The sequence below is a fragment of the Serinus canaria genome, chromosome 1 (genome assembly GCF_022539315.1).
Source record: "Serinus canaria isolate serCan28SL12 chromosome 1, serCan2020, whole genome shotgun sequence".
NCBI lineage: Eukaryota > Metazoa > Chordata > Aves > Passeriformes > Fringillidae > Serinus > Serinus canaria.
The window spans coordinates 35740813-35765785 of NC_066313.1; the positions used below are offsets into that span (position 1 = coordinate 35740813).

Below are 24973 nucleotides of genomic sequence, written 5' to 3' on the forward strand. Positions count from 1 at the left end.
TGGCCATCACACATCCAGATACAAGGAGACAGCAGCAGTCATTCCAGCATATTATGTATCTTATAAATGGCTGTAATATAAATTTTAATACCATGTTCATCTGGGAGCCACACAGATACCTGATTGTTGTTCTGTGTGGAAATGGCACCTGTACATAGCAAAATATTCCTCAGTTCTGTATGGGGAGACTACTGCAAAACAGAAAAGTTTCTCTGTCACCTTCTTTCAAAAAGTAAGAGCAGCCCACATTTCTTGCCCCTGACAGTCTCTGGACATTGCTTGAAATGCAACCTCATTAGATACCTTTTTCAACTTTGGGCTCACCCTGGGAGTGTCTGGGGAGTGCCTGGCACTCACTCACTCCTGCAGCAGCGTGGCTGTGCTGCTGCTGGGCAGCCTTTGGGCACAGCCAGCCTAGTGCTGTCCAGTTAGCCTGCTTCTGGCCTGACTGGCACTGGTGTCTGTCAGTACCCCAAGCACTGACCTGGAATTAAAGACATTTGGCTATGTCAACACCATTTGCAATTCACACCTGTTGGGAAGGAGGAAAGTTTGACAAGAAAGTTTAACAGGTATGTATGCTTGGCAGAAAGATCTCTGAATGTAGAACTTCCAGTGAAATAGAGATGGAAGCAAGTTTTGATATAGAAGAAAAGAATTGCTGAGCCAGTCTTACTGGATAACTAAGAAGGCAAAGGGTGTGTAAGTTAGGAGGGGTTTTTATGGCTTAGAGCAAAGGAGAAACCCACCTCAAACAAGATGTTTTTACCAAGTAAAAAGATACCACAGGCAAACAAGCCTGCTGATGTTGCAAGTGGAACAAAGGTCTCAGAATTTTCCACTGCAAGAAAACTGAAAAGCAACTTCTAGTTTAAGCTGTAACATACTAACTTTTCGTGATTAGTAGCATAATAGTAACATGAATATGGCAATTATGGTAGTTATGACAGGCTGTAGGTAAAGGTTAAGGTATAGATTGGTTCTGCTGTATTAAGATGCTCAGCAAAGAAAAGTATATAATGTAATCTAAACTAAAGGGTCTCCAGGCTGCCTGCAGCTGGAGCTGACAGCTGTAGGCACAGGCTCTGTCACCCACGACCCTAGACTGCTGCAACATCTTAGATACAATAAACTGCATTTTGAAGAGCTGGCTGGAGTCCCGCATCTCTTATTCAGGCTCTTACTCGAACCCCTGGAGTATGAAGTAGGAGTGTGCTCCACTCGGGCATTTTGGCTATGGAGCTTTCCTGGTATGACGGTTTTGAATGACAAATTTTCCTCTCGTTCTCCTTCAGGATCTCAGAGAATTTGTGTTTTACTCACTATCACTGGTGCAAGCATTTAATCGTTCAGCATAAGTACAAAGTGATTCATCTATTTATTTTGAGAGGTTGAATGCCTGACCACAGTATGTTTTCTTACATTTTACAATTTAATAGTAGCCTGGGGTGCTGTATTAATTTTACTTTACTGCTCCAAGAGGCTAAGATATGGCTGTTTGGTTCTCTTGTGCTTTAGCTTAGCAGTGCTCTGTGAGATTATGATGACTGCTTGGTAGCTGGAGCTTTGCTCTTTCCCTTCTGTTGTATTTCTGACTTATGCTGGGCTTGCCCCTCCGTTAAATAGGTGCAGAAGCACCTGGCTACTGGTAGTTTATTAATGTTTGTCAAGAGCTCCTGAAGTGATGTTGTATAAAGTCTAACTATTTTCTAAAGAATGCCATCCTTCAAAAATTGCTGTACCCTGGGTCTTGAGGGAGAGAGTGTGATTGCAAACCATCACATTTGAAACTGAAAGTAAAAAAATGACTGACTGCTGAAAGCTGCTTTATATATTTGCTTCCCACTGGCCCTGTTATGCTGTACCCTCCTAGGGTCAAGACAAATATAATTCCATCCTGTAGCAGTAAAAGCAAATAAAACCAAAGATATTATTATTTTTATTGGAATTTTGGTCCTCACCACAGTATGTTTATAAGGTAAACTCAGGTTTAATGGAACAGACTCACCTGTTCAAGAATCGAGTCTTGGACTGCACTTTCCCAAGTAAGCTTTCCTGAAGAAGCCAGTACCTATCAAGTGTGCTGTCAGAGTTTTAGTGCCCAGCACTGGACAAGTGGACATGTTGCATCTCAATTAAGAATGGAAGATAAATGGATGGCAGTAAATGGAGGTCATGGGTTAGAAGCATTTAATGGAAGAAATGGAAATGAAAATTGGAAAGCAATCTAAGGGATCTTGAGAAGATAAGAGCAAAGGAAACTCAATTAGAGGGAACCATGCTTCCACTCTTGGATCAGGGATAATTTCCTCAGTTTTGTTTGATAGGGTTTATTGCTTTCACAGTCAGCAAAGTTGCATTATAAATAAATAATTACATTCTATTTTATGATTTCCTCAAACTGATACATTTCAAACAGTGAAAATATAATCTCCATTTCAGAATGGTGTGTAAATAGACAAATAGACTTTTCATAAGTGCAGCCTAACAATTAGCCCCAGGCAAAGCCCACACTGGTATTACTGAGTGTTTAAGAACTGAAAGCATAAAATAAAAGTATATTTTAAAAAGCTGAAATACTCACAAATCAGATTCAAATGCTAACTGTTTATGAAAGCTTGCAATGATAGATGTAACTGCATACAGTGATAGATTTGCAAGGCAATCCATGCAGAGAAAGCATCCTATGCATTTATGTCTGGCCATTTACAGAAAATAAATCACCTTTCCTTTTCCCCTCTTTCTTTAGGAATATATGTGTCTGTGAGTGTGTATGTACATGTATTTTTATACATATCATACCTGTCACTACATATATACAACATTTTATCATGATTAAATTTGATAAAGGGATAGAAGTTGCTGCAGTGCATAATGAGCACATAAGTGTTGTGTCCACAGCAAAGTCCTTATTTTCTGTGTCTTATTTCATTAGGGCTCCTGCTTGTGGTTTCCCTCAAGGGATCACACAGTGTATATTGGTACTGCAACATTTCATTATTTACTTTATCAGGATGCTCAGTTGCCTTTTCTCCTTGGGGACCTTAGTTCGCTTCATCATAAAACACTTTAAAATTGAGCTGCTGCAGTTGATGTGCCTGTATATATACACCCCTGGTGAAGGCAATACTAACTCCTGCAGACTGCATCTGAGCCTTGTCCTGAATAGCAAGGGAACATCTGGGTGGATGCTGAAGTCTCGGCACCCCTTTAGTGCCGGGCTGCCCAGTTTGCTTCCCAGTGACGTGAGTAGAGCCAAAACATTTCCTGGAACTGCGAACAGGTAAAGCTGGTAGGAAGTGTCGTGACTTTGGAAGACTCTAGTGGCATAAGGCCTGACCTTTATGTCTTATATGAAAGGTTATACTTTGGAGTGCAGCAGCCAGAGCACATTTATTTGCTTCTCTCTCTTCAGAGCCAAAAGGGAGCACCCACGGAGTCACTGGCACTGTTCCCAGTAATCACGATAGAGTTGTCTGAGTCAAGGCTTTTATTGTAGGGCTCTCATTTGCCACAGTCCCTTGTGTATCTCAGCTTTCTTCCCCCTTCTGTTCCCTTCTCCAAAGAAGAATATCCTACCTGTGGAAGATTTTTTTAAGATAAAAATAAGACTAGTGCTTCCTCAAGATTAAAAAACTGGTGCTTACCACCAGTATACTCCGTCATATTCCCGTATACTCTTTGAACCTTGGATTTATTACCACACAGAGCATGGAGAGTGAAACAGAAGTGTAATTATGGTCTGCTTGTGCAGGGTCTGTGCTACTTTTGATGTTATAACTGCAGCTCCATTTCCTGTATGAAAGGTAGAAAATTAAACTTCTGACTATCTCAATGATCATGGGCAGTTTTTCTTGTGGAGGTACCGTGAGGTTGCTCAAGGGGATTTGGAAAAATTCCAGCATGGAAATGAATCCTAGTTACTTCACTTTTTGCAGTCACAGATAGGGCTGTAGGTGAGGTGCCTTTCATACAAAGCATCTAGCTGTCTCTAATACTTCATTATTAGAAATACACTCAGAAGCATCAGGGGATGCACTTGGCAATTTTTGTAGATATTTATTCCATACTAGGAGAGAGTCAGCTTAATTGTGAGAAGTCTGAACACTGATGGGAGTTTTTGGTGAAAGGTATATGCTGGTGGGGTAGTAACTGGGAAATCAGAAAAAGAGCTTCAAGAGAAGTTGAGGGGATATCGTGCCATCTTCACACAAAATAAGAACATTAAAAAAAAAAAAAAAAACAATGAAACAATCCTCACAGACTTTTAAGGAAGGTAGGTTTTGGTATTATTTGGTAAATATCAGCATTTCAGCTATCACAGCTATCCACAGAGGCTTGTGGCCCTACTTAGTTAAATCCAGAATGACATTGTGAGCAAAAACATGATGCTAGTGTGGTTTCCTTGCAGAGATTCAGCATCTATGCAAGAGGTGTCTCATGGGGACTGCTTTGTGGAGGTTAATTTCCTATTAGTGAAATAGGTCTGGGGTGATAGAACCATTCTTGGTCTTAGAAATGCCACCAGAGAGAGTCTTGTGTGTGTTCAACAAGGGAAATGGATCTCCTGTAATTTCTGAAACAAAAGAAATGCTCCTAATCTTCTCAGTGTCGCCAGGTGATCTGAACAAAACTTTGGCCTCCAGGCAACCCTCTTGAATATTTTTCTGCTGCAGTCACTGAAACTTCTGCCAGGGACAGAAGCAGCAGCTTGAGGTGTTTTTACATGCTCTGGAGAAGGAGGATGAAAGGTGGTGAGTCTCCTGCTCAGCCTCTCTAGAGAATAGAGAGACTAGAGTACACCTAGAGGCATACTTAAGAAAAACTGAAATGCTTTACTTCCAGGCAATTTAAAGCCATAATACTGATCCATAAAAGGTCACCTTTTTTTTTTTTTTTTCTACATGCTTACTGTGGAGTATCTTGGTGCCTGATACTCAAACCAAAAAACTTTCATTTTATAGACCTGAGAATAGTCCTGAAAATAGGTCCAGATAAAACTTCAGTATCACTGTGTCCATTCTGCATGTCACAGTGAAATGTAAAGTGTCTTCTTTGCAAAACAGAAATGTTTTGCTGCAATAATGATGAAGTATATACTGCCCTTACCACTGGAAATTTCACTCAGAGAAACAAAGGGACAGCTGGTTCTTCTCACAAAGCCACAAAGTTTCCTGTTTGGGAGCATCTTGTAATCTGAGACCAAGCTGCTCCCTGTCTGCCAATTCTGCAGTGCCTCCCACCTGATGCTCTGCCCGGACAGGAGCAGTGGGCATTGCTCCAGGCTCACCTGTGGTCCCATCCAGCACTTGTGCCGCTCCTGATGCACATCTCTAGAGCAGGCTCTTCAGTTTTTTTCATGCCCTCATACATGAAGCAAGAAGATACCAGGAGCTTCTTTTTTTCATTGAATGTGTTTTCTCCCCATTGTGGAGTTGGCAGAAAAGCTGTTGGGACAGCATAAAATGACCATGGGAGTGGAGCTGGGCAGGCAGCAGCCCAGCATCCCACAGGGAAATTCTTCTTTACCAAGCTCCTTGGAGAAAACAGCTGGACAGTGTTCACAGATCTGTAGTGCTTAAAAACAGAAAAAAATGAGATCATTTGATCTCATCCCTTTTATATCTCTGTCTATTCTATATTACTTTTATAAAACTTTACTAAATGATCCTTTTCTAACTGTACCATAGCATATATTTGCTGTGAAATATCTCTCCCTCAACATTTTGTAGCTGTCATTTGCAGATGTCTGAGATTATTCCAGGAATTAATCATCTGCTTAAAAAAAAAAATCAAAAATCAAGCTGATTGCTAATTTTATTTTTCCTGGCTTCAGTTTCCAATCATTAGACGTTGCTCCACCTTATTTTGTTAGATTAAAGAGCCCTTTGCTTCCCAGTAATATTTCCCTATAAACCTTACATGGATTTTTCTAATCAGCTTGCCTCTTCATCTTCTTTTTAATAAGCTTAGCAGATTGAAATCTTAAACTCCCTTACTATAAATCATTGTCTCTGCTCCTCAGACTGTTTTTGGAGCCTTTTTTTGTTCATCTTCTCCATTTTTTTTTACATGCTTCGTTAAAAAGACTCCAGAGTCATGTGTGGTATGTCTGAGGAAAGGAAACATGGACAGGTTAAATGATGCTCTTGTGCTGGCTTTGTGCATCACACTCCTCTTTCCTGCTGTGTTCATGTTCAGGGGCAGCATGGCTATTAAGCCATTAAGTGGTACTCTTTCTGTCCTTTTTGTCAAAAAAAAAAAAAAAAACCCAAGCAAAAAAACCCCTAGCTCCTCTGGGTTAATGTTTGGATAGAGAGATAAAGGCAGATTCCAGGGTAATGGTACTTTTTCTTTTTTCATAGGGTTGCCTTTTTGCTGTGGGCCAAGAGAAACAAGTAAGAAGGACAGAGCAGGGGAGTGGGAAAATTACTCTTTCCAGTAAAATACACATACTCTGATTTCAGCATAATGTATATCACTGAAACAGGAAAGACATTTTCTAGCTGGAATATCCCAATACTTCATCTGCTCTGGCCAACCATTCTGGGCCAGCACTGCTTGGTATGCAGGATTGCTTGCTCTCCAGGGCAGCCTTCCCCAGCAGCCAGGCTCCCCTGCAGAGCTCCTCTGCTTCCCTCCACCTCCCTCACTACTGGTACAAAACACCTGAAGCAAATTGGCACAGATTTTGCAGAAGGGCTCCCAAAGCAATGTCTTGTACTGTAGGGACTACAAAAGATGCAGATCTTTGTGTAAAGGAAGAGGACCTCGTACAGAAGTCCCTTGCCAGGACTTTCATCAAAATCCTTTTGAGCATCTTTTGCCTTTTTTCTCCATCTTTTCTTTCTGCTTCAGCTTTGCTGCACTTATGATCTTATTTCTAAAATAACCAGGAGCAAACCCTTCTTTCTAAAATAGCTTCCCAGTCCTGCAGGCAGAGGACACCTGGGTCGGACTTTGATCTCTTTATTAATCTACTAAAGAGGATGTGTGAAAAATCTGGGTTACTCTGGGCATGAGCCAGAACCTTTGAGAAAAAAAAAATGCCCCCATTGAAACAGATTATTATTGGGAGTTAATAGCTTTCATCCTTGGTGAGGATTTCTGCTGGTGCCATTCCCACATTTGGTTTGGTTGGGAAGGCTGCAGAGGTGGGCATGAGGCATGCAAGGGTTTTGAAATCCCAGGAGCGCTCAGAAAAAAGGCAGAAATTGTCATTTGCAGTAGGGACAGTCGGATCCAGGGGGGAAAATTACATACAGAGAGGCTATAATAATGTTGAGAGTTTCCAATATGTAATTCATGTGTGGCTAGAAATGCTGTACCCACAACTGCTTTAAAAAAAAGAAAAGGCATAGTCAGTAGAGTGAAATTATACCATCAACTGTTGTTCTTCTGAATTACATTAAGAATGTATTCCCACAGTAGATCTTCCTGCAAGATTTTGTGAAAGTTTGAGGTATCTGAATTTTACATCTGCCACAGCCACAAAATTGTGCTTTTTGTTTTTTTTCTTGCCCATTTGGCTGTCAAGTTGAGTCTGTGCATATCCAGGGAATAGCAAAAAGTTCTCTCAGTGCATAGGCATTGTATTTTGCTGTGCTTCTGAGACCAAAGGGTAAGGTGGATCCACAACCACAAAGGGATGCCAGTAGCAGCCCAGATTCCTAAAAGTTGAACAGTATGGCTCAAGACATGCAGGGTGGCAAAAAATCCCTTTTGTCAGAGCAGCATCAGGGTTTGCCCCCTTGTTCTCAAGCACTTGGAGCAAGTAGGGAATGGAACGTGGCAGCAGTTCAGTCTTCAGTGGGGCTTCATGACTCCTCAGCCAGGTTTTATTGCTGAGTTTTATTGCTTTGTCTGGCACTGATGGAGTGTGTTAAGCTTTTGATAGAGGTTATTCATAAATGAGAGGTTTCTTTCCTGTATTTGTGCTTTTGAAGGCAGTTTGTTCCAGAGCTGTCTATTCTGTAATTTTTGTTCATCCATATAAGATTTTTTTTTATTTTTTCCCCAAGCAAAAGATATTAAAGCAAGATGAATATGGATATTTCTTAAAATAAGTAGAAGGATGTGATGGAAGACACAAAAATGGTAATAAAGCCTAGTCAGGTAAAAATGTTGGCACATCTTATTTCATTTAATTCATAAGTGGAAGAAGATAGAGAATTTATTTGACTAAGCCTCTGGTTCAGTGTCTTGATGATATGTTTGGAAAATTGCTCTGAAATTGATGTGTAAGTGACCTTGAAGATGTCATGTTTAAGTGATAGCTCATTTTGATGGGAAGTTGTAAGCCTCCCCCTTGGCCTCAAATAAAGCAAGCAAAGGAACTCAGCACTGAATTTAAGTAATTTCGAGGTGAAAAGGGAAGAAACTCTCCTCAAAACTCAAAATATAAATAGCCTGGAAGGTCAAGCACCTAATCTGAGATGGGCCTCTGTTACAGTGCTGTTAAAATGCTGCTTCACTGGGAAGTTTGCCCTTGTGGCAGCAGCTCCCCTACCCTGGTATCAGCCAGGGGAGATGTGATATGACTCCAGAGAAAACTCAGTCCTTATGGTGGGTGGCACTGCCAGTTCAGTATGCAACATTCACTCTTGGAATCACATTGCTCCTATATATATACATGCATACATGTATATTAAAAAATACTAATGCCTTCATAAATATTAATGCATTCATATATGAATATTAAAAAAATAAAATTTTTGTTTGAGAGGGCAGTGGCCAAACCTGAACTTGACTATTGCTTTTAGTTTGTTGAACTTCCCCTCTACCTGTAGTAAATGAGGTTACTTTAATGTCTTGCAGCCTGAGGCAGGGCTGGCCAGGATTCCTGTTCAGGCAAGATACCCTTCCCAGCCTGGTGTCGAGGTCCTGCCAGTTTAAGCTGTGCTGATGGGGCTGTACCTGGTTTAATGCCTCTGACAGAGCACAACTGCAGCTGCACTTTGCATTTAAGTCACATGAGTATCCCTCCCTAACTTTGGCCAGACCAACACCTCAGAGGTCAGAAGAATCCCAGAGTCATTAAGGTTGGAAAAGACCATCAGCTCCAGCCATTAAAACCTTGGAGTTTCCATCTGTACCTGAGCTGGATTTCAATCCAGCTGGCCGTGTTTGATCTAAAGCATTGCCTGGTGTTGGTTTCCTCTGTGAGCAGGAGTGGTTTACAGCCCCTCTGTGCGCTGGTGCTCTGCTCCCAGCAGCAGCAGTGCTCCCTCCTTTGGGAAGAGCCAACAACTTGAACTTGCCTCTGAAACACACGGTGGCATGTTGTGTACAGCCTGAGTTGTAAACTGTGTGCAGATATATTGCATTTTATTGACACAGTGATTGTCCTTGTGATGATTCTGGCTGGTAGTGATGGTTATGATATTGTGTGTAATATCATGGTAAAAGGTTTATTTTCAGACTAATTCAGTGTTGGAAATAGCATTGCTGAGGATTGGCTTTCTAATTCTCTTTTACTGCTCTGGGAACTCAGATGTGATATTCACCACAGAAACTGCACTTTGAGGTAACAGTAATTTGTACATTCAGAACATCAGTAAAAAAGAGAAAATCAGAAGTTAAGCCCTAGACAGGAATGTAACCTGCCTTTCCTTATCTGGCAAGAGCAGTTTATGATATATGTTGTATATTTCAACCAGACATAAGAATATTAGGAAGTTGTAGGTATGTATAGCCTCACAAAGTTAATATTGCTTTTGGACTTGTTCCTGGGCATGATCTAATCTCCATTTAAGTCAGTGGAGATTTTTCTTCTTGCTTCAATAGGAATTGAGTTTGTGTTTTAATATGCAGTAAAGCCTACCAAATTTGTGCAATAAAATAAAAACAGGAGGGCACACTTTGCACAGTGGGGGGCCTTAAATGAAGGCCTTGAAATAGTGTTTAATCACCAGAGTAAGGAGGCAGATTTTCAAAGCTGCTGGCTGTGAGCAGTGGGGGGGATGAGCGATAGGTCTCCTTCATGCTCCGCTTGAGTTTGTGGCTGATGTGATACCGCTGCCTGCATGCAGAACTGGCCCTGGTTATTTATGGCTTGAGAAGACTTTAAAAAGGGGTCAGTATAATCTATGGTTTATTCTGATTCCCACTGGCTTTGGTGGCCCCAGTGTGCTGAATCAGTCTGGCATCGGTGCTCAGGTTGGTGTCTTTCTTATGCTAAAACTGTATAATCCTCTGGGTTCTATTTACAGTTTATTAAAATATCTCCCAAAAGATGTATATGCACCCTGCTTTCATGTATATGCACCCTGCACACAGAACTGTTCTATGTGAAGGACCTAAATAAAAAAAAAACCCAAACAATCACTTGGGTGTAATGTTAGTTTTCTTGAAATCATAAATATTCTTCCTCAATTGACTGTGAAATTCCTGTCTGCAAATCATGACCTTTTGGTTGATTTTACATTCACTGGTTTGATGAATAATGGGCTTGCAACATTTTTAAACTTTTCCTGCTTGCAATAGCTCTCCACTAAGTGTCATTCAAAAATTGCATCTCTGCTCAATGCAAGTAATCTTACTAGCTCTGACATTTGCATTTGCACTCACAAATCTTCCCATGGCTCCCCTGTGCGTCGATATGTGAGGGAAGGATCCAGCCACATCTTGGGGGTAGGAGCGTGGGGAGGCAGATATAAAGCCTTCACTTCGGTGCAGCCAGATGAGGTATGTAAGTTCTTTCTTCCCCCTCTGTATTTTAGACAGAAAAAAAATTTTAAAACTCATTATGCGACTGTTTTCTTTGCAAGCTACTTTTATTTATTACTTCTTTCCCAGCAAGGCACTGTAAACGAGGACCTTTGGCTGACAGCTCGGTGACAGCCAAGGTGTTGTGTTTACTTTCAGGAGACTCACAGAGTGTTTGATAAAGGATCATGAATAATTAGTAGCATTTTGGAATCAGTGATTTTTCTCTTTCTTCCTTTGAGGGATGTAACAGCCCTGAGTACTTCACTGTTAGTCGGCATTCCTGACGGCCTCATTTCTGGCATTTTAATTTGGGGACAAACCAACTTCTGCTTTGTAGCTGGTTTGCACTGAGCCCCTTGTTTGGAAGCTGGAGGGGAGGGACAGGTAGATGGGGGCTCTGGAAGTGTTCTTTTCTAGCATTTCATGGCAGAAACTGACATGGCCCTTGGGCATATGGAGGGAGTTTGCTGGTATCCTGAGTCTGGAGTGAGGAAGGTGCGCATGGTGCCCTTAGTGCTTCAGTCACCCTGAGGGGGGTATATATTTTTATAGTGACTTTTACCACTAAACCTTGCATTTGCACTAGCAAGGAACTGGCTTTGGGTGGGAATGGGCATATTGCACTCTGGTAGCTGGGAGTATCTGGGAGTATGTTACTGTAGTGTCACTTCCATCCTGTGCTGCAGCTTGTGATGAGGGCGTCTTCTGCCTTTGCTGCCTCCCACTTCTCCTGCCCGCCTCCACAGCTCCTCCTGGGCCAGGCTCTGGAAATAAGTGGGCCATTCACCTTCTCTAACCTTTCCTGATTTCCCAGTCTGAGATGCACATTTGTGCAATTAGCTCATACTCCCAAAAAGGGTTGGGGAAAATAGGCAACATCTTTTGTCACTGAGACTTTTCTCAATTGATAACTGATGTAATATGTCCACCTAAAAAACTACTGCAGTATTTTGAAAAGGAGAAAGCTAAGTGTTTTTATGTGGCATTTCTGTGTGATAGTTTTTGGAAGAGTAGCAGATACTTCATTAGTCAGTCTCCTTTCCCCATATCTTGTTCATTGTTTACTGAGTGCATGGCTACTTCTACTGGCAACTGTTATAACGTGGGCTACTGAGTCACTCAGCAAAATCACATTCCACGTTAGCTTCTGCAGCTAAGCCAATAACTAGGGTAGAAGAATAGGTTCTATTGTCTTGTCTCAGTACCAAGGTGCCAGAGGATGGGAGATTCTGGCCTGTCCCTGACAAGCAGTTGCTCCTGCTAGATATCCTCCTTGCTGAATATTTGCACTCTCCTTTTTCTGCAGTTGACTTCCAGCCATCAAACCTAAGTTTGCTTTTCTCAGCTAGATTAAAGAGCCTTGTTACTCTCTTTTGACTTTTCCATGCACAGCTTCTTACAGACCACCAAGTTGTCTTTTAATCTTGCCTTGAAAAACTAAACAGAACTGAACTCCTTTCAGTGTTTGTGCTATTGAGGGTATTCATGAAGGATGATCTGACTTTTAGGAGGAGCGTATGTGTGTAGCAGATATCCATGGCAATGGGCACCTATGTAAACAGCCAGGCTGACAGCTCCAGTAAACATTCCCTTAAAGAGCTGTGGCAGGTCCATCCATCACACTACCTATACACACAGTACTGTCAAATATGTAAAGTAAACAAATAGGGGGCAAAAAGGAGGTGATGAAAGAAATAATGCTTTTCTCTAATCCCTTTTTGTTTTAAGAGCCTCTCAGGTTTCTCATTGTGATAGTAAATACACGACTTTCAGATATTTTTTGGGTGAACCACATCATTTGAAGTGGTCTGGTGACAGATGTACAGCAAATCGGTGGGAGAGGAAAGAGGGAAACCCAGTTTGCCAATTCTTCATCCTCTTTAATAGGTTTTTTGGGTTTTTTTAAACCTTCATCCTTCTCATTGTGTCCAATTGCAGGAGCCATACAGAAAACATTATCCCATTATTTTCTCAGGGAAAGAGGGAAAACAAGCCTTAAAGAGAAACAAGCACACAACCTTTGCATTGCTGGCTCATTGCCGAGCCAAAGGGCTGCACTTAATTTACATATAAATGTGCTGAGGATTTTATTCAGCAACTAATGCACTCTGTTGTTATTTTTCACTTACAGTGTTTGCACTGCACGTGGTGGTGGCTGGCAAATTGCATGGGCCATATGTAGTTGGAGGAATGCAGTGGCAAGTGTATTAGTGGCACTGCTTTTTGGATTGTTGGTTGGCTTTATTTCTGAGGCTGCCCTGGGCCTCAGGTAGTGCTGGCTCCAGGTCTTCAGGGATACTGCAAAATCCAGCCAAGGGCGACATAAAGAGCTGGCTCACAGAGGTGTGCTCGGATTTCAGCTGTCTCGTGAAAACACTGAGGTGCCTCCATGGTGTAGCATCCCAGTGGATGAGAACATCTGTTTTATCTGTCTTGTCCAGATATGTGTCTGCAAAATCTTGGGAATTTTGGTTTTTAGTCCTTTTGAAATTTTCATGATTTCTACAGTTGTTTCTTCTTGATTTTTTAAATTCAGGCATCATTACTTTGTTCCCATTTATCTATTAATTGGCAAGCAGCTGTAGAGTGCACCACAAAAACCCATCTAAGAAAAGCCCTTAGAGTTGCTCCCAAAGGCCTCTCCTTCTTTCTGCTCCTATAATAGCAGGAGCTATTACCTGGTAATATCTATGAGCTTTGAAGTAAGTGATGTATCTAAATTTATTGTGATTTTATCCAAGGATATTTCTCTTCTTTCTCTCTGCTAAGGTGAGTGAGACTGTCTGTGGACTACCCAGGGTATATTTTGAAGCTCCTGAAGTCAGCTCTGTAATCCTCTTTGCATTCATACCATAGTGATGAAGAAGCAGTGTTGATGGCAAAAATATCATCATTACTCTCAAGGGTTAACACCTCATGTGAAGCTGGCATTCCTCTGGAAGGATGTCATCCACACCTGTGTGGAGTGATCCATTAAATATTTGGGCAGCTTGTGTATTCTTGTATTCTGTATATCCATATGTGGGTGTACAGCAAGGAGGCATTTTGTACAGGATGTTGAAGAGCGTGGTAGAAGGTATTCCCAGAATGATGAAAGAATTTCCATGTGGAAAACCTGAAAGTGATCAAAAGTCTTCTTTATCAAACTGCTGTGTGGTGTTGACAGGTGAAACGACAAGACTTATTGAGGAAAAGGAATTAATTGTATCTGGGACCTTTTAATAAATCAAAGTAAAAGTAAGAACCAGTGTAGCAGACCTGTTGGCAGTAGCTAATGCTTGTTCAATGATCCTTCCCTTCTGAAATACAGAAATGAAAAGTGACTGTTGCCAGGAGTTATAAAATGAAGGAATGATAGATTTATCATCACCTCAGTATCGGTGAAATTCAGCTTCATAAACACAGGTTAATCTGCTAAAACCTTCTGTGCTCTCACTGGGGGAGAACCTTATTTTTTTCAAATTTTGTTTAAATATGTAAAATATTTCTTCTTGTCTTCTGAATAAATCATCATCTCTAGCGTCACTAATATTCATCTTTTTTTTTTTTCCTGATTCTTTCCTATGTGGATTTATTTTATTTATTTATTTCTATGGGTTGTTATGGGCACTTCTAATCCTTGCAGTATAATTTCTCTTCTGGACTTGTGGGCTTTTTCATCACAGTTCACCAGATATTTCACCTATGTTTCTACAGAAACTCATTACATAGCACAGGCTGCTGCCAACAAGAATATTTAGAATAAACTCTGCTTTTGTCCTCCAGTGCTGCCCTGCTCACCTAGGATGGGTGAATAATACATCTGAGTGAGAAGGACATGGATCTGAGGTTACTGCAAAATGACCTAAGCCCATAAATGACCAGAAGCAGTGCTGCTCCTTTCCCCTTCCTCTATTATAGGTCTGATCAAATGCTAGGAGTATTGTCCTAGCATTTGATCAGACCATTGTCCTGACAAGTATATAGGAGTATACTTGTCAGTTCAAACTAGCATTAAAAGACATTTAAAAATCCAAAACTTGGAAAAAAAAATTAGTAATAAAAAAAGTGTATTATAAAAGGCAAGAGCATGTGGCATCTCTGTGACTGTGTGCTTGGGTTCTGTGCTGCCTTAATAACTTTTCTAAGACTTGAAGCTTAGAAGCTGCACTGTCATGGAAACAGTGCAGTCATATCCTTAAAAAACCCCCAAAGCCAAAAAGACACACATACCTTTTATTAGTGCTAACCTTAGAGCAGCTCTGTCCTCAGTGATGAACTGGTAATTTTATTCTAAATAGTATCAAACACATCTGAGACTGAATTCAGGTTTCTTGTATTCCTGTTTTGCCCTGCAATTCCTCCATCATTTTCCATCTACTGTTGACATGATTTGATTTGGTTTGGAAACAGTCCATTTGTGTATTTCTTAATCTTGAAATCCTCTGCATTAGTGTGTCTGTCAAGATTTAATAATGCTGTACTAGGAGATGAAAATATTCTTGATACATGTGTGGTAAAAGTGGTGAGGATGTGCATTTGCATATTTTGATGCTGGTGTGATTTTGTGTGTGGTACCGGTGTATTTGGTCCTCTGTGCACTTGTGGTCAGTGCTTAAGCCAGTGAAGGTTTGGACTGTGCCAATACAAGCAAGTCTTGAGAGTTTCTGCTTTACCAGACGATCACAGATTGGTTTGGTTTAGAAGGGACCTGAAGGGTCATCTGGTTCCAACCAGACACAAACCAGGTGTTCATGTCAGGAGGATGGATTTTGAAAGCTCTTCAGGCAGAAATGAGCTGGGTGGAAGCCCTTCGTGCCAGGACAGTTCAGACATGGGGCTGGTACTTCAATCCCTCTCTGTGGCTCTGAGCCAGAATCACACCAATATCAAAAAAGGAAAATGCATTTCCTCACCACTTCTATGACACATATATCACATATTTCAAGACAGACAGCCTTGCTCTTTTGATTTTTTAGGACCAGATGGAAAACCAACTGATGTTTTGTTATACCAGTAGGTAAAGTGGCCAAGCCTTTCCTTCCTCTGTGATAAAAGAGGATAGAAAGATATTTGTTATATTCATTGTCTAAGGGCTGCTGTGTGAGCTTTTGATTGCTTCTTATCCAGGATTTTGTCATGGTGCAATGAGTGAGCTCAATTTTAAATTTACTGTCTATTTTCTGAACTTCGATGGATTAATTTTAAATTGCCTCCTAGGTTTTTTTCTTTATCAAGGGCACAGGCAGGAACTAAAAAAGAAAAGCCACTTTTATTTTTCTTTTTTTTCTTTTTTTTTTTGTGCAATTCATTGTCAATGGTTGTATCTCTCCCTACCAAGGTTTATACAAGTTTGCATCACAAAGCAGAAAATGTTAGTGTCTTCTGTTGCTCTGCCAGCTGCAGTTCTAGCAAAGAAATATCTGTGGCATTAGGGCATTTATGAAGAGACATCCTTTTACCTTCCCTCCTTCTCAAGTTCTTGGGAAAAAGGATTGAGATGTTGAGCTGAGTTCACAAAACAATTCCTGAGCTCGGGCTTCTGTTTTCATTTGTTGGACAACTTGAATTTTGGAGCTCCACTTGAACGGGTAGAGCCTTTGTTATATGCTGAACACATTTCTGTAGTACAGCCAAATGAAAATAGATGTGATGTCTTGCTGATCCTCTTTGTGACATCCTCTGCTTGCTGTTTTGCTACAGGAGTTATCTACACTGCAGATGTTCTTGACCGGGAGACGACCACATCCTACTGGTTGACGGTGTATGCGACTGATCACGGTGTTGTCCCACTCTACACTACCATCGAAGTCTACATTGAAGTGGAGGACGTGAATGACAATGCCCCTCTCACCTCTGAGCCTATCTATTACCCAGTCATCATGGAAAACTCCCCAAAGGATGTATCTGTCATTCAGATCCAAGCCCAGGACCCTGACTCCAGCACTAATGAAAAACTGACTTACCGGATTACAAGTGGAAATCCCCAGAACTTCTTTGTAATCAATCCCAAAACAGGTAACAAAACCCTGTTGCCTCAGGGCAGCGGGAGAATGCAATTTACATATTTATTGGCTTTCACCCCTTCAGGTGCACAGGTTTGCTTTCCAAACCTCTGTTTTCTGGTGGCTTCTGTGACTAAAGCATCTTGTATGTGTCTGAAGAATTCTGCTTTCTGTCGGTGTGCGAACGCGCTGGCAGCTGATGTGCTGCAGATGTGCTGCTGCAGCAGTCACTCTGCCCTGGGTCACTGAATCACTGCTGGCTGTTGCCTCTTCCCTGCGTCTACAGGGATGAGACTTTGCTTCCCTGAGTCTGCAGAGCAGTGCTAGGAAGCAGATTCAATCTGTTGCAGGTTACACAGCACTGTTTCTTTCTTTGTTAGCTGGTGTAGCACCACTGGAGTGAGTGACATGATGGCTGGCCAGCACATGTAATAAGGCTCCACATTAAAGTAGGTGGATTTAATTCTACAGCTTGCTTTACACAAAAAAAGACAGTTTAGGTGACCTAAACGTCCCTCAGGCCTTTAAAAAAAAATCTATGTGTTTGCATTGATTTATAACTGCTAGGGATGTAGCCTGTGGGTGCACTGTGGCAGAGCTGGTGATTGTTTCAAGTTAAAATGCTGTTGTTAGCTGGCAGTGGAGCATGGCACCCATGCAGAGCAGCTCTGCCCGTGTCTGTACCCCAGGTGCCTTTGCTGAATGAGGCTGATAAGGAAAGTGCCCCAGGACATGCAGCCTGAGGTCTTGGATGGATGGGCACCTGCTGGGTACCTTCCTGTGCTTGGCACCTGGTGTTCCTCACTCCAGCATGTACCCAGCTTTCCTCACTCATTGGGGACCCTCCAGCATGATATGGAGCTGGAGAGTCGAGGGGATCTTTCAGAGAAATATGCTGATCTTTGTGAAGATAGTTAAGAGAATTCACTCAGTGCTTCTGCTCGTTTTCATGGTCCTCATTTTGTTCTGGGGTTTTGATTTATTATTTTTTTTAAGTTTATTTATATCCTGCAAATTTCTAAACAGCTAAAAAACTTGAAGGAATAGATGTGACAGGGAGCATTTTTAATTTTGTGTATGGAAATGATGTTCACTAAATAGGTTTTCAACATTTGGTTGGGCAATCCTATTGCAATGTGTGGCATAAGAAGGGGTCAGGATCTTCTCAGGCATAAGCCCAGGTGAAGAATTACGGAGAATGTATAATCACTGTGTTCAATCTGCTGAGCCTAAGGCGCATATCTCACTTATTTTTAACACTTGGAATGGCCGAAGATGCTCTTCCATCTGCATCCCTTCTCCCCCTCCCCACCCCATAAATCCCATCTGGGCAAAGTAGCAGAGTTAGGACTCACAGTGTTTAATGCTTGTGCTTCCCTTCCATCAGCTCCTCCCGCAGAGCAATCTGCTCAGCACAGCCCTGCTTATCTGCCAGGGGAGCCTGTGACAAGGACTAGAGCAGGGCACATGGCAGCCCTGCAGCACCCTAGCCTGGTGACACACCCTAGGGGTTGGCTCTTTGTCCCTCTGGAGAGCAGGCAGGATACTCTTCCCTAACAGTGAGATCTTATTCTCACAGTTAACACTGAGAGTGGTTAATCTTCATTTGCACTGTGGAAATTGCTGTCTGAGAGCTTAAAGGCTTCAGGATGAGTAACTTTGCTGCTTGGGCAACTCCCAAAGGGCCCCCTTTGCACTCAGTGAGCATCCTTGCTAGTGACTGGCTGTGATTTGTTATGGAGAGGATAAATCATCCCCTTTCCTATCCAATTCAGTGCCAAACGCAGAGCAGTGAGAACTGGGCAAGGAGGCCTCTTGGAGTTTGTTTTGAAAACTATGAGGCTGACAGAGAGTGTGTGTGCAGAGATCCCTTTTCCCAAAGGGGAGTGCCAGGCCTTCACATCAGAAGGCTCTCTCCTGATGGGATGCTGATGTCCGAGAAATAAAAGCATAATGGATTTTCCTAGAGAGTGCCCCTGGGGGTCTCTGACAAGGCTCCTTTCAGCGTCTCCCTGCAGTGCACTAGTTCTCATTGAGACTGTAATTTACACTCCAGTTGTTTTGTACAGGAGACTTCTGCACACCCAGGAGAGGTTTGCAGCCTGCCAGCCCCATGCTCTTGCTGGGATTCAGCACAGCAGTAACTCACGTAGAGCGTTGCACAGCAGCCCTAAATGCGACAGCATGCTGTATAATCAAGATGAAAAGGTTTAATGTGAACCCAAATATGCTGCGATCGCTGGATACGTGGGCTGAATGAGCATGCTCCTGCTGTCGGGGGAGAACAGTCAGTTGAGAAAGGAGATCTTTTATTTTCTGTGTCGCTTGGGAAGTTTCAACCCTGCCAGCAAACTGACATCTCACTCCTGTGAGTAATCCACTGCCGAGAGTCAACACGAAGGCAGCATCCTGCATTTTTTACACCTTTTGGTGGGAAGCGACAGAAGAGATGGGGGGTTTGCTGGAGCATAGGGATGTTCTCAGTTGTCTTTGGAGGTCAGCAGTGACCGTGTGTGCCTTCCTCTGGAGCTCACTTGCAGCTGCCTTGTAGGTCAGGCAGGTTTCTGGAGGCACATGGACCGCTACATGTCTGATTAAGTGGGGACGCAGGGAGTCCAGGTTTTGTTCCTGGTTCTAATTCAGGATCATAATTGCAGCCAATTCTTACACTCATGATTGATTATCTGGATAGCAGAAGCAACATTACTCCTTGTATGCCATATCTGTAGATAGAAGAAACCTCTTAATAGACAAGTTGTCACTTCCTACATTTTTACAGACTGGCACAGCTCATGGTGGCTATTTTAGGCAGTCCCACTGCAAATGTATCGCGTGCATTTGGATCTGTTTGAAGGCAGGCTTCAGACCTTTCAGGATTATTGCCTGCTGGTTGCTCTGTGGGTTTTAGAGAGATGAAGAGTTGCTACTGCAGGAATGAAGAGATGCTAGAAAAGCACTGATAGCAAGATTTAGGCACTGAAGTCACCCTGGGCATGCTCTCACTGGGGGCTGACTCTGCTGTGAGGGCACAAGTACATGGTGGCAAGGGCCCTCCTCTTTGGTCTTGGGGTTTATAGGGTGCTCCAGGGAAGAGGACAGGAACATGAGCAGCCCGCCCATATATTTCAGGATTGCGAAGGCAGTGTGGGCAACCTCCCATGAAGGCCTTTTTTATTTTCTCACCTTGATATTTTTATTGAAATACAGCCAAGCATCAGTTTGCGCCTTGGTATGCACTTTTATCTCATGAGCTGATATTCATAGGTACAAGCACTAAGTGAATAATGAAGCACATGAGCATGTGTGAAACCATAAATCATTTACACTTGAGAACAAGGCAGCCTTGTTCTGCTAGCTGGTGGACACTGCAGCCTAAGTCTAGCAGGTCCAAGAGAGCAAGATGTGATTTTCCTTTACAGTGGGCAAGAGGAATATATTGCAAAAGCAGAGTTTTGTGAGGGGTGTAAGAAACATGGTTTTCAAAAAGTTGAGGTGACTCTAGGGGTTACATGACTAAAGGGAAAGGCATTCCCCTGGGCATTTGTTTCCCAGCTGTGTATACCCACAGCAGCAAGGGAGGCATTCCTGGAGCTCAGCATCTTCAGCAGCTGCAAGTCAGCCTAAACCCTGATGTGGCTGCTGGGAGAGCCAGGCCTTTTCCTTATAGCTTGACTTTTGTGCTTGGGAGGTCTTAGGGTTGCTTTGGCAGAGCACAGGGTCAGAGGGCTGTGCTCCTTTGTGGGTGGTGTGAGATGGGGAGGGTGGCAGAGCTGCTGCCGGAGCAGCTGGGCTGACAGCTCCCAGGAGCGCCGCATTCCGCCCGAGCCCGGTCACTCTTGGGTGAGAGGCATGTGGAGGAAGGTAAATAAAACAGAAGATGGAGTTAATAAAAAAAATTGATTGATCAGAGCTGTAAATTCTTAATTTTATTTCATGTATATGGGTGTTAATTTCACAACACAGGGAAATTACTGTGTTGATTTATTATGCTTCTGTGCTCTGGAAAAAAAAGAATTTTAATTCAAGCCATTGCATTACTTTGTTTAGTGTTAACATATTTTTGAGCAAACCCAGTAAGCTTCTCTTCAATCTGATGTAGATTACTTCAGAGATTCTTTAACTAACACACCAACAGACCAAATTTCACTCTTGTGCACATTCTTATTAATTAATTTACGCTAAAATTATGCTTGTGTGTCTGGAAAATCTGCTTACACCTTGCTTAGCGTTTTGCTGGCACCATTTAAACAGAGGCAGACCCCTGGCACCCCTGAAATAGTGTTTTGCTGCAGTGATTAAGGCAGGATGCACTTGTAGGTTTAGAAATATGCATGTAGGTCAGTACATCTTTGTAGAGCAGCAATACTCTGCCTCTGGAAGTTGTCTCTGAGGTGTCACATCTGCACCTAGATATGGAAAGACTGGATATTTTCACAGTGAAGTAGTATTAATATTTATAGAAGCTAATAGGGGGTTAGTGAATGTCAGAATTTAATTGGTATGAATGCTACTCTGCTCAGCAGGCTGGGCTTTGCTTTCTTTTGCACTCACAAAGCCAGCTGGCGTAGAATCCTGCTGGGTCTGAGAGCCACGTTTGCTCTGCCATACTAAAATAGTGCTTCACCCTCCTGTCGTGCATCCTGATTTTTGTAGTTGCTTTTCTTTGCCTTGTCCAGAGAAATCCCTGCACATCCTTGCTCTCACAGACTGAGACAAATCCAATGGTTTGCTGCTGCTCCACATCCTGATGGCTGCCAGCAGTACAGATCCTGCGTACCCAGTGTCTCTTTTCAGCCCAGAAATCATAGAATCATGGAATGGTTTGGGTTAGAAGGGACATTAAAGACCATCTAGTTCCAACACCCCTGCCATGGGCAGGCAAATCTCCCACTAGACCAGTTGCTCAGAAGCCCATGAAGCCTGTCCATGAACATTTCCAGGAATGGTGCAGGGATTATCTTTCTGTCACACCTAAATATTATAGCTGCTGTTAGAGCAGACCTTGAGGAGGGGGCTGCTCTGTACGGCTCTGGAGGGTTTCCCTGTGGTCATGGAGGGTTTCTAGGTTTCTCAGTCTGTTCTTGTGGTCAAGGGAAACTTACCTGTCCTGACTGCTCCATCCATGCTGCTAAACTCTTAGTAAACTTCCTCTGAAATATGATCTTCCATATCTTGTAAATGAAGGCCATTAGCTTTTTTTTTTTTTTTTTGGTTTTTAAGTCTAACCTGCAGTCTTTCTCCAGGGTGTGTTTTAGGTGGTATTGTAATCTAATTAAAAAATGTATTTTGAATTTTGATGGCATTGCAGGTCAGCTCCCTCCCACTGGGTGCTCCTCCTGAAGGGTCTCCTTCATATGTGTTGGCCATGGAGCTGTTTTTGGCAGCTCGTGTGTGTGATGAAAGTCAGCTCTGCAGATCATGTCATAGCATGAGTAGCTCAATGCTATTCAGCCTGTAAGTGTCCTTGCCCTGTTGAAGAGCAGAGAGGACCTTGCAGGGGCAAAGAACATTGATTCTGGGCTCTCCAGTTAATGGTGAATTTGAGGAATTGGTCTCCCTTTCCTTCCATGTTCTTGAATGCTGTACAAATGCTGAGTTCACCAACAGTTGCAGAGTCCAGCCTGATACATCCATCACTGCTGTGTGACCATAACTAATAGAGAATTTTATAATGTAATTCCCTTACCACATTAGCTGGCTTCCATCCTCTGTAATTTATGTTGTATCAACACACGCTAAATGATCTACTTTCTTTGCTTTCACTTCTCTATTATTTAAAAGTGTGGCTCTTAATGACTTCTTTGTAATGCACTCACTGTTGAAAATTGAGCTTTGGAGCATTTTAAAAGCTTTAATTTCTGCTTTGGCATGCTTGTTCTTTACTAGACACCATATATCCAGTGGTTTGAGCCCAGGGTTAACAGCTGGAAAATCAAAGGATCGTGGATGTTGGAGTTGTGTGCTTAATTGCAGTGGGACCTATAAGTGTGCTAGGCACTGTACAGCATATTGGACAAAGTTCCTGCCTTAAGGAGTTTGTCATAATAGCAATAATAATAGTAATAATTTAGAAAAAAGAGGAGATGAAAAAAAATAGGGAGAAGGGTGTAAACCAAGTCCATCTGCTTGCCAAGGCATGTTTATTCCCAGAGGAAATTTTCAGTTAGATTCTGAGCTGCAGCATAGCAGGGACACAAACTCTTCTTTTCACTTTGAGTCACCTCACCTCATTTTTTTTATTTATTTCTTTTTTTTGTGTGTGTGTGTGTTTTGTTTTTGGGTTTTTTGTGGGTTTTTTTTGGTAAGTGGAAGTATTTTCTTGCCTTATGTGATTGTCCTGTAAATTAATTCATAGTAGACAGTCTGGGGATCAAATATGCTTTGGAAATGCAAGCTATTGATTTTTCAGGCGTCTTGGCATTTAAAAATAAGCATTCACAGTCATGTAATCATAGGCATACAAAAAAACCCAAAAAACCCCAAAAAACATAGAAGCATCACTCCCAGTAGGATGAAGAGAAATAGAAAAGAATTTTAGACTAAGTAAGTGTTGTCTATGGCCAGACCACTAATCCACTGAAAATGACAAAATTTGGGCTCAGCCAGCATGTCTCTTCCCTCCTCCCTTCCTCCCTGGCAGCGATTTCCCTTCACAATCTGTATATGTTATCTGTGGAGAGGATAAAGGTATGAGCTGTGCCACCTCAGTTGCAGCTACAGCAATGCTGCTATTAATAAAATAATAAATTCATTTTTATCATTTCTCTTGAACAGACCTGATTTCTGCTAGCAGTGGGTTTTTTATTCATGAAGCACTGAATATGGTTGAGATTGCTGGATGTCTCTGGTATCAAGTGCCTCTTTTAAAATGACACTTAAAGATACTATATTTCTTATAAATGCCATTTCTTTCTAATCAGCAGATTTATACTCGGCTTATAGGAATTTTAACCTTTCTTTAGATGCCCATGATGACTTCTTTAGCCCTTTTTCACAGTAAGAAGTTTAAGGAGTATTCCCATTGCCTTAACTGGACAATTGTGTCCTCACTTACTCAGTTCAGCACCAGTTTTAAATCTGAACTCCCTGTTTGCTTCAGTAGAGACTTATGTCTGAAGGGCATAAGCATGGCAAGGGCCAGTGGGACAGCATTTTTTTCCCATGGAAGAAGTTGCTGCCCAATAATCAGACAGCTCCCTTCTTTCCTGTCCCAGCACCAATTCTGGAACAAGCAACATTTTTGCCATTGATCTCATAAATCAACGTTGTTGTGCATTACATCAATCATTTATTATTGTTACAAACATCAGCAGAGCGTATCTTTTGCCTATTCAGATGTAATTCACCTATCAGCTTAGCTGTGAAACTCATTTTTCTACCTTGTCTGTCAGTTCAGTACCTCTATTTGTAAATTTCCAGAAGTCATAGCTAGGCAGAACTGTTTAAGAAATCACCTTTCTAATAGGCTGTGCTATTCCTGCACTAATTTTTAAGTAGGGCTGTTCCATTCACTTCTGGGTAGCCACATTCTCTTGTTAGAATTATTATTGATGGCAGAAGCACAGTTTAGCTTACTGGGTGAAATTGTACACAAGTACTGAGTAACAGCCCTGTTAGCTGTATGCACAATGCATATGCTGTGGATACTTGTCATATCCTGCCATACATGATTATGATAACATCAGCAAATGTCCCTGCATTACAGTAATTGCTTGTGGTCCGAGTCTGAACTCTGGCAGGAGGAATTAGCTTGGTGAGTTAGGGATGCTGAGGTGTGGAGCCTGTGAGCATGGCATTTGTGCAGGAGCAGGGGTCTGGAGAGGGAGCTGCCAGGGAATAAGCTGTGATGTCAGCCCAGAGAGGGTGAAAGCTTGGGACTAGGGTAGTTGAGGGGGTTCTTTCTTCTGTTTTATTTCCCACTGCTTTTTAATCAGTCAAGTAACTTGTGTTTATCTTTTGCTGAACAGTCGAAGTTAGTACTGGTGTCTGTGATGTTGGACACTGCAAATCCCAAGCAGACAGCTTTTTCCCCTTATGCTCAGGTGCAATGAATACTGTCCTCTTAGATCAGGCACTTTTTGTGGCTTGAGTGGTGTTTCACCTCTTGTGAGAAATTTCTAAAATTTCTTAGTGGACTGGAAGTTAGAGGCAAGGAATGTAGTTCAGGTTTACTCTTAGTTAACATGTGATCCTTGGTAAAAATGGTGATATTTCCTGTTCGGAGAATTAGATTGACCTATGCTGCATGTGGGTATTAAAAAAAATAACAAAGCTTGGAA

General features: G+C 42.0%; 1 protein-coding gene across 1 annotated transcript in view; it reads left to right on the forward strand.

Annotated features, from left to right (window-relative positions):
* The window catches only part of LOC127059769 (protocadherin Fat 3-like), a 206389-nt gene that overhangs the window by 79803 nt on the left and 101613 nt on the right, over window positions 1-24973 (forward strand). Inside the window, exon 2 of the mRNA XM_050976417.1 lies at window positions 16393-16779. Coding sequence (XP_050832374.1) covers window positions 16393-16779 — 387 coding nt within the window. The remainder of the gene's footprint in view (window positions 1-16392; window positions 16780-24973) is intronic.